At 36.8% G+C, this 17,908-nt stretch overlaps 1 protein-coding gene across 1 annotated transcript in view; it reads right to left on the bottom strand.

Annotated features, from left to right (window-relative positions):
- Positions 1 to 17,908, bottom strand: part of cabin1 (calcineurin binding protein 1) — a 69,128-nt gene that overhangs the window by 7,769 nt on the left and 43,451 nt on the right. The window contains 4 exon segments of the mRNA XM_043246756.1: positions 4,922 to 4,996; positions 12,630 to 13,364; positions 14,297 to 14,393; positions 14,664 to 14,827. Coding sequence (XP_043102691.1) covers positions 4,922 to 4,996; positions 12,630 to 13,364; positions 14,297 to 14,393; positions 14,664 to 14,827 — 1,071 coding nt within the window.

Below are 17,908 nucleotides of genomic sequence, written 5' to 3'. Positions count from 1 at the left end.
TTACTATGGAAACGCTCCTGCTAGGTACAGCGTGCTTGAACATACAAGCAGCACAAACCCACGTGTTCAGCCGTGCGCGCGCAGATGCATGCTTAAATATGGATTAACGTACTGTACGCAAAAGGGTATTAGACGACAAAGTGATATGCCAATGAGGATTTGTGTCAGTTTTGATTTTAGTACAGAAATGGGACTGTGACCTGCAATTGGCATAAGAGGCTGATTTTGGTAATCGCAAGTAAACGAACTGTTGGCAAACAGATGATCATCTGATACAGTAATTACGTAATCTTATAAATGCATACAAATGCCCTTAAAATATGTATTTACCATTGGTGTTCAGCGTTCCCTTCGACCTGTAGTTTAAGTAATTATTGTTCCCATAATAAAACCACTGAAACAACTGAAACAAAACAGCAGAATGACTCAGAAAAAAAGTGTCTGATCCCACTACTGTCATGTTTACACTAGTAACAGTAACTGTAGACAGATTTTGTAGAAAATAACAGATTTGTAGAAGTGTTTAGCACAATGCTAGGGTGTAATGGCTGGTCGCCAGAGGAGTGCTATTTCATAGCTAAGGTATTCTCAACGTTCCTGAGCAGATTTCTGTGTGGTTGCTATGATATTCTAGTCTCTAGACAGGACTCAGATGTTCAGCAGTAACAATGCTTTTTTTTATACTATTTTTTTTTTTTTTTAAGCAAATAAAATACATTTTTTTAATGAAAATAATTTCTATATTGGACTATAAAACACACACACACACACACACACACACACATATATATATATATATATATATATATATATATATATATATATATATATATATACATATATATATATATATTTTATTTTAACAGGATAAACGATATATAATTTTATTTAATAGTATAATATTGTTTTAATAGTAACCAATCATTTAAATTTTTGTAAAAAAAAAAAAAAAAAAAAAAAAAAAAAAAAAAAACCTGTTGTGAGACCTTAAAGCGTCTCCTTTGCTGACAACAAAATTGTAGAGGTTGTTTACTCTGAAACATGCAACAGCCAGTTGTCAAGTTTTACACAACAATTTCTGCTCGTATTTGGTTCTTAGACATTAATTTTGGACCCTGGCTGAATTGTAAAGGTGTCCCGAGCACACAGCCGCTAGATGGCGCCGCTTCTGCTGTGCTGTTACAAGCCATGACATCCGCGCATTTTAAAAGTATTCCGTGTTTCATATATCATTGTTTACAGGGAGTGCTCACTTCTCCGCATTCGCCTGCGCGTTATTAAAAAAAAGCACCACGCAGTCGTACGCGCGACAGTGAAATGAATTTGCTCTCTGTGCTTTCTTCTGCACTCTGATGACTCAAATGACAACAAACAAAACCATTCACAACCTCTCAAAACAACAGCAGCTCTTCCTGTAGCGTTAAACGACAACTCTCATTTAACAGCACCTGCAAGACTGGGAGAGAGAGAGAGAGAGAGAGCGAGCGACTCTTTAAGTTCAGTGAGCAGCAGACAGCACAAAGAGACAGCAACCCACTGACGGCAAGTTAATGAACTCCAAACACGCTAATGGACCTTCAGCAATTACAGCAATTGAGGAATTACAGAGGTTTAGACGTGGCTGGATGCTGCACGACCGTCTTCATGATGAGGACCCGTGGTGCCATTGCATTTTTCAGTATCGTCCTTGCGTTAGTCCCCGAAAACGGCCAAGTATACCTTTCCCCCCCTCAAAATGATCAGTTTTTCACAGAATTTATGAGGCAGACTTGCAGCTGTGAATTATAAAGTCAGAACTGCAAGACACTGCTGTAGCGGTGATGCTGAAAATTCAGCTTTGAGTCATTGTTTTTAGTCCTTTCAAATTGTAGTAATATTTCACGATATTGCTGCATTTGCCATCAAATAAATGCAGCCTTGGAGGCTTTGAAAATCATGTTCAATACGCCCGAGTACAGACGACTATTATTTTTGTCGTTTTTGGAGCTCGATTCACTTTCATAGTAGATAAAGATTAAAAAAACACGCGTTTAGGACGACACAAGGGTGAGTAAATGATGACAGAAGCCAGGGGAATATGCATGCGACAAATGTACCGCAAGTCACTAGGATAAAATAGTGAGTGAGATGACTAATGAATAATCAGTAAAGAAAGACGGAGCTTAAACGGCCTCAAATCAGATACCTGAGGTGCGTTATGACTGTGACTGAATTCAGTCAGGTTTGTTAGTGCTCTGCAGTATATCACATTTTTTGTGATGAGCACCCCCCACCCACTCACTCTCTCTCAAACCAATGCAAGAACCCACGCTTCCCACCGACAGGCGCATTTCCTGTTTGACTGCTTGCTTCAGAGCGAGACGACTTCTGAGGTAAACAACAAAGACGGGAGACCTGTTGAATAAACAAACCACCTCGAACGGTCTGAGGAAAGAGGCTGAGCTCAATTTGAGTCAATTTTTTTTGCTAATGCTGCGAGAGCAGGTGTCGGAGCTGTTTTCGAGATTCAGAGAGACGATTCATAATTCATCTAATTGAGACCGATCGGTTCGCTGGCATACGACCGCAGCGTAATTGTGATCTAAAAGAGTTTTTTTTATGATAAATGCTATATGCTGTCTCACAAAATAAAAATGCAATCAAATATTCAAACATATTAAAACAAAAACTTTAGAATAAAAATATTGAATGCTTTTAGGTGGGTGTCAATGTTGGGAAAAATTATTTATAATGTTGCAAAATATGTATATTTTAAATGAATGCTGTTAATTTGAACTTTGTAGTCATCGGTGAGTCTTGAAAAATTATTACAGTTCTCACAAAAAAAAAAAAAAAAATACAACTTTTAAAAACTTTTCAACATTTAAATTCAATTATATATATATATATATATATATATATATATATATATATATATATATATATAAATATTAATATATATATATATATATTCATTTGAATTTAAATGTTGAAAAGTTTTTAAAAGTTGTATTTTTTATATATATATATATATATATATATATATATATATAAATTTTGAGACTATTTTAATAAATAAGTGTTTTGTGTGTAAATTTAGTGCTTTTATATACAATATAAATAAATCTTTAAAAAAACAGCTAAATATATTTATTTGTGCTGTCAATCAAATGATTAGTCGTAATTAATCACATCCACAATAAATGTTTGATTTACATAATGTTTGTTTGTATATATATATATATATATATATATATATATATATATATATATATATATACATACACACATGCATGTATACATATTGAATATTTCCACGTATTTACATGCATATGTATATTCATATAATTTATATTACTTCTAAATATATTTTATACATTTCTTGTGTATTGATATATACACATAATAAATATACACAGCACACAAACATATATTATGTAAACAAAAACCTTCATTTTGACTGCGATTAATCGTTCTCTCAAAATGATGTTTTTCTGCACTGTAGGAAAGACACAGCGCTTTTGTACCTGGCATTCAAATTGGGATAAATAGCCCTGATATCATCTCACAACACCGGCCTAATCATATTGATGCAGATGAAAAACAGCAGCGCTGTACAGCGCATCCCCGGCTGCGGTGGCGTTTTACACGCTAATGGTGGACCAACATGGGCGACCTGTCGGTTATCAGACAGAAAACACTGTAGTAATGGCGCATTAGAGTGAAGTAAGCAGCAGAGGAGATGAGCAGATAGCATGAGTGACAGAGATGTGAAATGAAAGCGGCTGAATCGGAGGAAGAGGTGGAGGGGGGCTGGCTGAGTGGGTGAGAGAAGAGAGAGAGAGAGAGAGAGAGAGAGTTGAGATACACAGCAGGGCCTCTTATATGCTTTGCCCAGGACAGTTACAGCTCACTAATGAATGGCTAATGAAAAGAGAGAAGGCTCGTACAGGAGCGAACGAGAGCTGAACATCAGGCAGATACGTACGAGCGCGTCTCTGAAGAAAACCCAGTCAACATCAATCCTGTCACGCGCTCTGGGGATGTTTGAAATGCCGTACGTGTATGATAACGCTCCCCGATAACCTCAGGCTTCACTGAAACACTGGTGTCACCGCAGTCTGCGCTAATTTCAGAAACCTTTCCGTTTTTTTTAATGCTCACCGAGGACGCATCTATTTGATCAGAAATAAATGGTACAACTGCATTGTGAAACAGTATTACCATTTAAAATAACTGCTTTCTATTTGTGTATTTTGTCAAAGGTAATTTATTCATCCGATACAGTGGCACATGATCTTCGAATATGCTGATTTTCAACTCAAGGAACATTAGCATCAAAAAAAATGGTAATAATAGTTACACTATTTCAGGATTCTTTGATGAATAGAAGTAAAAAAAAAAAAAAAGAAATCTTTAACACTATAAACATCTTTACTGTGACTTTTAAAAAGTTTTAATTTAACCTTTTTCAAATGAATTTTTTAACATTTTTTATTAATAATCTTAGATAATTATGAAACATTTCGTAACATTATATCATTTTTATACACTGCGGTGCAATGACCAAAAATGTAATTTAGCAAACATTTCACATGATCTTTAATGTGATGAAAAAATGGAAAGAAGCAATGGTTACCAATATTTTAACTTTTTTTTTTTGGACATATTAGAAAGTTAACATCATAAGAGACAAAGGATGGATGAGAAGCAACATTTATATAAGATCCAAACATTTTTAAATTATACAAATAGATTAAAAAAATAATTCTAAATGCTACCAGGAGTGAGAGAAAGGGGAAGCCGAATGTAAAAACATCCAGCAGGTCTGCTGTGTTTCCAATGGAGTGAGCAGAGGAGAGAATATTAGATTTGCATTCCAGAGGGAAAAGCAAGCGGTTTTATTTCCTGGTGTGAGACAGAGAGAGTCTGTGCGTCCTACCTGTCTTTGTGCCGACGTTGCCATCTGAATCTGACAGAACTTAACAGCTTGATCCAATGCTACATCCTCATCCACCTACAGAGACAGAAAGCATGAGAAATAACGTTAGTGCACTTATTTATTACAATCAGACACAAAAACAGCCACTAGATCCCACTTGCTTTTTTCGCATGTTTTAATGCGGCCTCGTGTCATTTTAAGCAGCCTTAACAGTTCGAAGTTCATTCGATCTTAGTCAGTGTTGTTAACGTTGTTGTTCATGCCTATGTAAAAGAATTAGTGAATTAATGCACCGATTAAACACTGAAAGCGCACGTGGATACATTTTTTTACGATTATAAACCATGGCGTTTGTGGGACTTGTCACCTCGTAATTCGAATAAAAAACAAGCCACAGAATCTTAGCGTCTTGACGTAGACATGCATCCACAAACCTACACACACGTGCACTTCAACACGTGACTGGCCGTGTTTATATATAAACGTCTATTCAGTAATGCGCCGTTGCGCTTTTGATGTGCGAAGAGGTCAGTGAGTCATACGGCGAGGTCGCTGACGTGTAAAGCACAGGTTCACGTACAATTAAATTACCAGCAATTTAGCGCTAGTAGCTTTCAATTATAAGTCGACAAAAAGAGACCATTATTTTTCAGGATTCTTTGATGAATGGAAAGTTCAAAAGAGCAGCGTTACTCAACTGTGTTTGAAGAGAACGAACCTCGCTGGCTCTCAAATGTCAAGTGTTTCAACGACAAACTGAAGCCTTAAGAGTTTAGTAAAACAAAAATCAGTAAATGATGACAGAATTTAGTCATTTCTGTCACACAAATCTATTACATGGTTTCAAGAGACTTTTCATAGCAAGCACCATCATATAAACCACTTTTTAGGGCCTCTTTGCTTTTTTTTTTATTTATTTTATTTTATTTTTTTTTACCCTTTTTAATTTTTAAAAGAAACTTTGTTTTAACGATTAAATTTGAAAATATGATTAATTAAAAACAAAAAAAAAATGTTACTTTTTATGTTACTTTAAACAATTAAAATGGAATCCAGTCCATTTTAATTGTTTCATTTTATTTTAATAATAAAATAATGAAAATCCTCTTGATATTATCAAAAATTACTAGATTTTTTCCAAAAATACTGTGTTATGTACTTACATTTTTCTGGTAAACAAAATATTTTTTTTAATTTATTCAACCAATCACAGGGGCCTATAAATAGCTTGAAAACGTCAGTTAGCTATCTTATCCAAATATTATATATATTATACATAAGCTGCAAAACTCTAATTTTTGGGTAACGACCACTTGTTTACTCGTTTATCCTGTTAAAACTAGCTAATGCTAATGTTTGGAGCCTAAATCGCTAATAAAGAGCTTGACTTCACAAAGGGCTTCGACTGAATTTTGAAGGCAAACATGAAGTTCGATCCAGATAACGGTCCTATCACTCATTAGCCGGTGCCTGCGTGAAAGCCAAGCAAGCTGCCAGAAAAGCTCTCAGAAATCAGTCGATGATGATTTCTGGAAGAAGAGACCCACGCTAATGAAGGACCATAATCAGATCATCTACAAATATGGAAGGCACATAACACAGGCAGAGGTCCCGAGAGGATGCAGTAGGAACAAAGAACCGCTACCAGCGCTATGATATGCCAAAATGTGCAGATGGCTTTATGGAGTCCTGAAAATGAACAAGCCAAACAAAGTTCTGCCTGTACAAAACAGCAAAAACTTACGCAAACAAATAAAATATGCTAGTTTAAAGCAGTATAAACAAAACCAAGCATGCATCAGATCGCTTCAGAAGTCAAAACTGGTTTTTTTCCTCGCCATTTTGGACCCAGTAGCAGTCATTTTCGCAAAGAACGGCAGCCAAGATCTTTATTTATTTATTGGTTGTTTTTTTATTCAGAATTTCTAATTTTGTCTTTCACTGAGTCACACAAGTTCAGAGCATGAGTAAATGAAGAAGAGCGTTTAACCGTTTCGGGCGAACTATCCCTTTAAAATATGGCTGATTAGACAACTTCTGGAGCTCTTATTGATTCTTTAGATCCTCCCAAATTTGACACACAGAGGCAGACGGGTTAGAGAACAAAATGACCTAAATAGACCTCTACTAGTGCGCTTGTGGTCATGGCAACCGGAGGAGCCGGCTGAAATTGGGCATCCCTGGTGTCTGTTTTATGTCAGATAGTTAGAGTACGGTGCTCTATTTTTTAATAGCGTGTGGGAGAGGAAAAAGACGACGACGTCTTCACTAATACACAATCTACTTTTTAAAACCGAAATCATCCGAATCGCTTTAAATGAAGTTAAGAACACTACACTAAAGCTTCGGTAGCTTGCTCTGGCTGATCCGCCTTCAGTTGTCTCAAACTTAAACTGTGTTGAGTTCACAGATGCGGTTTTTTGTGCGTGTGTGAGTTAAATGTTAGGACTTGTTCCTCCGGTTGGTGTGGTGTGAGATTTCAGACGCATGAGTCAAAACACTGCATAACAACCTCGACGGCGAGCGGCACACCAGCACGCACACACACACACCACTACAGATCTCACAGTGGAACCGTATTAAACAACATTACCAATCAAAATGTAGACTTTTTTTTTTTTTACATAAATAACAATGCTAATGAATTATATGTAAACAAAAAAGTTTGCAAAACTATTTGAAGCTGCTTTGATATAATCAGCATATAAAGTGACTTATTTAAAAACTTCAACGCAAAGAGCTGCAAGGCTTTCAAGCGCAGTTAAAGGGTCTCTTTCTTTTTAAAGAAGACCCTCGGCAGATTACTGCTTAAGTGAAAAAGCTGGAGAAATGTATTGTTATGGAAAATGCACAAAAAAATATGATAAAACTCTATGAAACATGTATTTTGCAAAAAACGTTTCACTCTAAAACTGAAAAAAATAAATGAATAAATAAAATAAAGGCAAAACGTTGTGTCTGAAGTTGAAATTGATGCTGCAAAAAATGAGCTTTCAGTAATATTTGCTTGGGTTCGGTACCAAATGTTTCCACTAGATATTGAATCTCGTTCGTTTAAGTTCTCATTCGAACCGTTTAATCTTTTTGCATTTATTTTTTTATGTATTTTTTTCCATACCATTTCAATGAAACAATACCAAAAAATAGGAAACTGACAGAACACCACCAGAGGCTTAATACCACAGACCTCTTAAGGTACGGTCACATTTATCACCGTCTGGCAAATGTCCCTGAGTGAATTTTCACTAATGTGCCCACACCTAGACTTCCTGTCTGTTTACTGACTCATTACAAGCTTTTTACAACCGTACGGGTCAAAAGAGAACAATCACACACCCTTCCTAAACAAGGGGTTTATGGGGCAAAATTAGTCCAGAATATAAACGGATGCATACTTCTCTAGATTGTGTTGGAATAATACTCATCCACACTGTGACTGCATACTACGCAGTACAGAGCATGCGGCTCAGGATACAGCTGTGATCAGCACAGAATAAGCCCGTACAACAGCTTTATGATGATTGCATCTCTGCAGCCCACATTACCAGAGAACGCAGTGGCAGAGCAGGAGAGATGTTTCATGATGGTTAATCTCAGGGTCTGTAGCTGCTTTAATCCAGGACTTCCCGGAGCTTAAATGGATGCTTGTGATGTGGATTTAGTATGGGAAAAACCTTTAAGGCTCACGATCACATGACATGAATTGACCTCCGAAGTCCTGATATGCTTTCAACGGGACAAATGAATTCAAAAGCGTTCCTCCCGCTGCTGGTTTGCAGTGCATTATGGTGGCTTTGATGTACAATGAAGTCATTTGGTACTGTTTTTGGTACTCATTTTGGTAACACTTAACTAGTGTAATGCACTGCATTACATAATATGCCATAAAGGCTTGATATTCAACCACTGGCCATTGGCAAGTCCCTGTTCTGTTGGATGGAAACAAATCAATTTTTGCATTCCCATATATATATATATATATATATATATATATATATATATATATATATATATATATATATATATATATATATATATATATATATATATATATATATCTCACAGAAAAGTCACATTTTTAATTCATAACCTCATTATATTCGACTATTCAAAACATAATTCATCAAAGAAGAGGTCAGTTCACTGGTATGTCTCTCTTTTGGAATAAATCTGGAACATTTTTTTTTTTGTTCTGATAGTATGCAATATGTAATTGTGCTATTTTATGCATAAAGTACATCTAAATGTTTACCGTGTCAGACCTGAATCATCACTGAAGCTCAATAACTATAATATCACTAATGAGCGCAGCACCATTCATAAATGCTAATTGACTGTTACAGGCCAGTTATAAAAACATCTGTCCACATGATTGCATAAATAAAGTGTGAGAATGCCATTTCCTTTTTAATTACTGCCAAGCTGCAACGAGTTCACTGTTTGCACTGAGCGCTTATAACTGTCCTTATCAATATTGATTATAACTGCTTTATTACAAAACCTAGTGTGTGCTCTATGGAGGCAGAACTTCATCGTACGCCCTCAAAAAGCTTTCGATATGAAACCACTTCAAAATGAAGGCGACTTAATGACGCTGCTTACTAAGATACCGCATTTTAGCCGAATACACATATCTTGCAGGGAATTGAACGTCAAGAACGCACTGCAACAAGTTGAAGGAAAAAAGACTAATCCAATTCAGCGCGTCTTGATAATGCATTATGCATGTAGGCCCCAAATAAAACGTATTGTTAAATTCTTCACGTACAATCTTCCCTCAATCAGCGAGGTAAAGATGGGCCAATTTGGCCACTGAGTCACTGTCCAGGGGCCACATTAAAATCTCTCTCCTTTCCACTGTCATCTCAATCAGAGATTTGCTCTTCAACGGGAGAATTAGACGGTGCTTCATAACAAACAACCGCAGGATACACACACACACACACACACACACACAAACATGCGTAAACACACGCAGAGACAAGCACTACAATTAGACTCAGGTACTGAGAATAACACACACACACACACATACACACACACTCAGAGAGCAGATGCAATTACACAGGCAGGGGAAATGAGAGGTGATACACTGTTAGAGGTAGAGGCTGATAATGGACTAGATGAGTTCTGTGTGTGTGTGTGTGTGTGTGTACTGCCAGCTAGAGCCATTAACCTCTCATACTAATAACATACTTTAATGGCAACTTTGCTAGTTTGTTTTTTACCTTGACATAATTAAATATAGAGCTCAACATTTGATGATGGTATTGGGTAAAAGGCACATAATAACTTGGTTTTTGTCATTCAAAACAAAGATAGGCTTCCCTCTGCTTAAAAACTCTATGAACTTAACTTAGCGAGTGCAGAAGATAGTATGTGGTTCACCAACGGCAAAAAAGTCCATGTAAATTCAATTCAATTCAATTAAAAATTGTATATAATTTAACATTAAACACTTTAAACAGAATTTTTATAACAATGTAAAATGTTGTATATTGCCATGTTATATACATAATTTAACAAATGTTGTGTGTAAATATATTTTAAAGGTTAAATTAAATAATAGCTAATTTCATTTGACAAAACCATTTACAAAAACCATTCACACGAGTATCTGACTCTTTATACGTTTATAAAAATGAGTTATTTCATTATATATTTATTTGTTAAAACACATAGACGCTAACATACACCCACATATATTTAGATAATTTATAACAAGGTTTCCCAAACTGGGGAACCAGGTTTGTGGGTTTAATAAAAAGATAAATAATAATTGAAATTGCAAAAATATAAAATTAAAATAATTTTTAAATAAGTCATATTATGATTAAACAAATGCAGCGATAGCACTTGAAATTGAAAAAAAAAACAATAGCCAAATTATATTTATTTATTGTTATATTAAAAAATAAGAATGAGGGAGCATCTATAAATTCTAAATGATTGCTTTGTGCAAATAATACTTAATAATGCAATCAATAAAAAGTAACTTTTCTGATTATGAGTATTTCTAGATATCTCATTAAATGAATTAAAAGTACTTCAGATTACATGTAACTAGTGAGTACCCAGCACTGTGTACAGCATGCTAATATATTCACAATGTATTCAAGGGCATTTGAGGTTCAGTGTTTAATAAAAAGCCTTTTAGACCTCACTGATTCTTGGCGAATTCTTATACAATAGCGTACTTGACTCAGCACTATGATGACAAATGTTATGGAGCTCGTGTGCTACACTATCATTAGCTACACCAGTAATTTTCCACACTTCCATTTGTATTCAATTGGCTCTCGCTTGCTCTCCCCAGGGATGCCTTAAAGTCAGTATAACACAGTATAGCTCTATAGCACTCTCAGTACCCATCCCACTTCACAGCCCGCTTCGTGACTAAAAGAATTACTTTAACTAGTTTTGCTGCTTTTGATAAGGCGAGCGTTAATATTGTTCCCATTTAGGGTTAGGGACGTGTTGTCCAATATCTCGTACTAAACGACACACACACACACACACACAAAAATACCCAGAAGAGTTTAGCAACCGCGGACTGGAAGAGCACTGGCGATCCTCTTAAAAATGCAGCGGCACGTACGAAAACCACATACTTTTTATATCATAAGTCATTTTCTTTAAGCCTGACAACAAGCGAACACTGCCCGAGATGTTTGAGTGATTTTTCGGACTTCCCCTTATAAAGCTTCTCTGCGTTTTATCTCTGTTTAGTTCAACAAAACTTGTGGGATTTCCCTGTCACAGGGATTGTACGCTTACCTTCTGTCACGTACGTAAGGCCACGTCATGTCTGAATGAGAACTGACAAGACAGCAATCGGTCCCAATAGGGAAGTGCGACGTGCATAATCTGATGATACTGTAACTGTTGTTTTAGAAATGTGGAACATCAGTTAATATGTGATGACACCTTGAGAGTCCATGCATTAGATGCGCGATGTACCCCAAAACACCAAAATTCAACGCATGCATGTTTTTGTCATATTTTGTGGTAGTTAAACGAAATAACAAGCAAGTGTGCCGTTTTCCTGAATATCAGCGCAACTGTAAATGTGATATTGAGGTTACACATTTAAGTAACAGTATAATTTTTAAAAAAGTTGTTATACCAGTTACATAATTATATAGCAGTTCAATAAACAATAAGTAAATATTGTGAGTAATTTGAGTATTTACTTCGATTTTTTTAGATTTCGCAAACAAAAAGAGAACGAATCAACGATTTTGTGATCTACTATTCATATTGAGAGTCACTCACTTTCTTCCTGAATGAATCCACAGTTCGAAGCAAATAAATGAATCATTTAACGACTCACTCATTACAAACAACGACTTACAGCCACCTACTGGTGATGGTTTTAGGTTCATGTGTATAATATCCATTCTTTTGAAAAAATATTCTCTTTTACATTTTTAATATTCAAAATATATTTTTAAAATATTAAATCTTAGTATTATTTATGCAATTCTGATTTCAGTGTAAATGCGGCTTTTGCACCACATCAGCAGTGCAATAATTGATTTTTATGATAATGATTTTATTGTTAACACAGCCTACGGTGTTTTATTATTTCATTTATTAACTCAAGCTATTGATTAAACGTAGGAATTTGGCCCAAAAGTTGAAGCATACATCTAACAAGGCTAGAAAATAGAAAATAAAAGCCCTGGAAACCCCCATCTTTACTCGCCTGTTTTATCAGCATGTAGGTCTCGGACATGATCTTCTCGATGCGCCTCAGGTCGTAGGTCATGCCCTTCTGACCTTGCTGCCACACCCTGTACGCGTCCAAAAGCAGCGTCTTGCCCGACTCCACGTCATCCAGCAGCTTCCTCTTCCTGTTGGGTCTCTGCTGCGGTCCCAGTTCAGGGGTGCTGGGTAGAGGTGTGGGGTTGCTGGCTGTTGGTGGTGTGACCATAGTAAGTGCTCCTTTAGCTGCGTTCACCTGATTCTGTAGCTGCTGCTGTTTTGAGCTGATGCTCAACTCCTCCAGCGATAGCTCGGACGCCCGGCTGCTCTCCGGGACCTTATCGGCTTCCTCTGGTGCCGGTTTAACCACCCCCTGCTCCTGTGGTCTGGTTTCAACAGGCGTTTGAGGGTCTCTGAATTTTGAGGCACCCAGCCACGATGCAGGGCCAAGCTCCATAGGCTCTGCAAGGGCTGAAGTACCTTCTCTGGGGTGAACGGCGGCCTCTGTCGCCTGGTTTAAAGGCTCCAGGGAGAGCTGCAGAGTGGCTGAACATTGCTGAGGCATGCCAGGAGGTCCGTTCTCACTTCCTGTGGCCTTAGGGGTGTCAGGGAGTCCTGCTTTAGGCTGCAAGGGGTGGGAGCATTTGGAGTCCTCCACAGCAGGGGGCCGGTTGGACACATCCGCAGTGGTCATTTCACCCATACAGTTGGTAGACGGTTTAAGGGGATCGCTTACCTGAGAAAGACAATGATACAGATGTGATAAAACATCTTAATGTGACAAAGTAACGCAGAAAGCAAGATGCATGCTACCATATTACGTAAAATACTGTGGAAGTCAATGGCGAGCCAAAACAGCCTGGCTTCAAACCTTCTTTAAAACATCTTCCTTTGTGATCAGCAGAACAAAGAAATTCATACAGGTTTGGAACAACTTGAGGGAGAGTAAATGATGACAGAATTTTAATTTTTGGGTGAACTATTCCTTTACAAAGGCTGTGGAACCAGGAGTGAGGAAGGAACATTTTCGCACTACTGGATCTGGTTTAACTCAATGTGAAATGTCTAGAGAAAGAGGCACAGGAATGAAGTTGAATCGAAGCTCTCACTCTGTTCTTTGAGCAGTCGGGATGGCATTAACTAATGTGTTAGCACAAACATAAGCGCATCCTTGGCTGTCAGATCTGGCTTAAGTCTCGGTTCCAAAAACATGGCAGTGTCTCCATAGGAAACACATGCTAGCAAGGCCACTGTTCGGCTCCTATTTCTAAAACAAAAAACTAAACAAAACAGAAACCGCATGCAAAAAAAAAAACAACAAAAAAAAACTAAACTCTCAAACAAACAAATAAAACAGTAAAATTAAAATGAAACCTTCTAAAACCAAAACAAAGCATAACACAAAAATATTGAAAAGCAATACAGCAACTACATCTTTCTAAAACCAAACATATATAATACACACACACACACACACATACATATACATATATATATATATATACACACATATTATAAATATATATATATATATATATATATATATATATATATATATATATATATATATATATATATATATATATATATATATATATATATATAAATAATTTTTTCATTTTATTTTTTTATAAAAGAAGAACAACAAAAAAAACATAGCTTTCATACCCCTGTGAGTTTATCCAGATTGTCTTCCAGCACTTTTACAGTGAAGAAAAATGCTCGCTTGGCCAAAACCTGTCGGTCCACATCTCTTAAGTACTTCCTAAAAAACACAATATAAAAGATTTGATCTTCCGTTGCAATAAAATGCTTCATGCCATATGCTTCAAACATAACAAAACAGGAAAACAAACATACAAAAAAATGTTATGATAACTGTTTGAAATGATATACATTTTCATATTTTCAAACATTTACAAACATGCAAAGCAATTTTAATTACATTGTTCACAACTACATTTCAAGAGGCTACTTCCGGCTATAAATCTGCACATTTAATGAAATGACAAACAAAATAATCTAATGGTCTTACTTTCCCTGATCAGGGGTTCTCTGAAGCATGAGGGAGATTTTAAATAAAGTGTGGTGATCTTTCAGTTGCGACAGAACATCCAGCAAGAGCACGATGGATCTGTTCATATGAGATGCAAAACTACCAGGACGATCGATCTCATCTACTGGAATACGCCAGATGCCCTGAGGAAGAGAAGGAGAGAGCCATTAGCAGAGAGAAGAGAGCACGTCTGCGTGAACCGAGGCATCAGGACAGCTTTAAGCCCGGCGCTGGCTGTCAGATCTGGCTCCAGTCTGGTTTGCCAAACAAGCCGGCATCTCCACGGGAAAACTGACGCTACCAAAAAATGCATAAGGGCCAATTATAAACGCAATTCAGAGCGTCGCGGGGCATCTCCGATTGTGCAAAACGAGTGCATTAAACGTAAACGTACGAGAAGAAGGTTAAGGTAAAAACGAGAGAGGAGAGAAAATGGAGACATTTTATTGTTGTAAGGCCATCTGCTGTTGGCTCTTGATGTGTTGGTCTCCGGCCATGAAGAAAATCTGCCCACTGATGAGAAATCTGCCTCAACCCACTCTCTCTCTCTCTTTCTCGATCCATCTCTCTAGCCCTCCGCTTCATCTTGAGCTGTTCATCTCTCCCTCCAGTCGTGCCGGTCTAGTGTGTGAAGTCTATCTTAACGGCAGACTAAACGGAGCTGTTGACAATGAGCAGAGAAGGCAAACTAATGAAGACGCCAAGAGAACATACTCTACGCAGACACTTCTAGTTACGCAAGCTCGATTTCACGTGGCATCGCTTTGTGAAAGAACCTGTAGCACAGTACGGTGCATTCTCAGGATGACTGCAAGCGTGCAATAGCAGACATTAGCATAAACCGTCTTCCTTTTCCCGTTTTCTCTTTTAGATCACGGCGGAGCAACAGTCTGAAGACAATCTTGCCGTCTTATTGAAAAATGTGCGCTGTAATATCGCTGTAACACGTTAAAGCTAAAAATATTTAACAAGAAAAGGAGAGAAATTAAACAACTTAAGAAAAATTATTTTTTTGTACACTATTCAAAAGGTTATGATAAAATAAAATAATAAAATAAATTAAATATATGCTCACCGAGGCTTTTATTTATTTAATAACGAGTAAAATAAATAAATGAAAATAATATTACAATTTAGAATAAATTCTTTAAAATGTCATTTATTTTTTTTAAAGGCAAAGCAGATTTGCTGCTCAAATAGTATTCATTGCGATTAATAATAATGATGTTTGCTATTATTATCAATGCTGACATTTTTGCTGCTTAGTATTTTTGTGAAAGCTGCTAAATAAATGAATAAAATTGAGGCTTTTATTTAGAAAAGACACATTAAATGAATAGTAGGACAGAGAATGCGTTTATAATGTTATTGCAAATAAATTCTGTTTTTTTTAAATCTTCATCAAAGAATCCTGACCGGTAGGGTACATTATGATGGAAATATATATATATATAAAAAAAAGTCTTGGGACTACTGTACATGATGAATCATTCACAATAAGAGCAGGAACATGGATTAATGAGGTAAATAGGCTCAATGTTTTATTTATGGGTGAAGAACGTGAAGTGCACGTGCAATACACTGGAAATGCAAACATTTGCATCTGTGCTCTGGTCACGACAGCTTCATCCTTCAGTAGTGCGAGTGTCTCCAGCAATCAGAGAACTTCTCAGTAAACATCAATTAGAGCAAATAGTCTGTTTTCAAACAGAAAGCTCCAGCCACGCGGAGCTGCAAGTCTCTGCAGTCGTGATTCGAAAGAAGAAACCGTGTAGCCCAGTTTTCAGCAGTTTGAATCTTTCAAAATGACCTAAAAAAAAAAAAAAAAAAAAAAGGACACCGCTTTGGTCCGGCCTGGCAGAAACCCGTGTACGGACAATTGGACATTCCAGAAAATGTAGAGAACGGAATCGGAGCACGTGGAAACTGAGGAGGTGGATGTAAGAGAGAGCTAAAAAGAAATATGCAGGAGTTGAGAAAAGAGAGAATGCGGAAAAAGAAGGAAATGCTAATCGGAATGCTGGATGTTTCCGGAAACCTGGATGTTTATTTGCATGCGGAATGATCTGCAGCTGCTAGTCATCAAATTAAGAGCTGAGTGAAAGAAGCCTTCCAGAAGACACACGAGGAAAAGAAAAGCTCCATATTTTAGTAAGGCACTGAAAATCTGCCTACACAACAAACACAAAATGTTTTTTACCTTTTATATTATTATTTGTATGTATTTTTTTGTCATTTTAACAAAATAGCCATTGTTGGCAATAAGATTCAAAACAGTTTACAGATAGATAAACAATACAATTAATATTGTATTTATTTAAGAATATTATTATTATTTGGATTGTAGTACATTTATTAAATCACATCTTTAATAAACTGTACATAAACATAATCGAGGCATGTTTATCAGACTCCTCACTAAAATAGAAAATGTGTTTATCACTTTCATTTATATCTATATGAAACAGCAACATAAAGTGCATATATTTGAACTCAACTAAAGACATATGAAAACATATATTTAAGCCATATGCAAACGCTGTGAATGTTTTTGAGGGTTTGGAGATTAACGAATCTGATTCACTGAACTAATTCACAAATATGAATCAAACGCACTAACACTATTTTGATTAACGAGCGCTTCATGTTAAAAACGCTAATAACCCAGTCATACACTAAATCGTGAAACGAGTCTAATAAACTTGCACTTACCTAATGACCAAATAAAGAGCGCGTCAAAACCCATCTGACGAAACACGTGGCTTAAAATACAGCCTAAATATTCAACATATCAACCGACTCTCGCAGGCCGGCATCAGCGGCTAATACCCCAACACATAGTTTTAGACGTGAAACAGCAGTCAAAAGAGAGAAGCTGCCAAGAATGAGTCAGTGTGTGTGTGAGAAAGTGTTTTGCCCTTTCACTGCAGGGATTACCCAAAGCCCCTCCAGCAGGACACGGTAGACGGATGGATTCAGGAAAGAGCAAGGAGGGAGTGTATCCTGATGGACGGATATGGAAAAGAGGCGTGTCCAGATGGATCAACAGATGGAATGCTATTAGACGGGTCTCTGGCACAGGACCCTCAAACCGCTGCGCTACAGTCCAATAACACGGCTTTACGGTCAGATTACGCGCGCGCGCTCAGTCATTCCTGCACTGCAGCAACTCTACTTCTCATCAGCGTGTTTACAAGATGTGGGTTTGCCTCATAACTGTGTGG

Source organism: Puntigrus tetrazona, chromosome 8 (genome assembly GCF_018831695.1).
Source record: "Puntigrus tetrazona isolate hp1 chromosome 8, ASM1883169v1, whole genome shotgun sequence".
NCBI lineage: Eukaryota > Metazoa > Chordata > Actinopteri > Cypriniformes > Cyprinidae > Puntigrus > Puntigrus tetrazona.
Note: the sequence above shows the minus strand (reverse complement) of the source record. Positions and strands in the feature narration are given on the sequence as shown.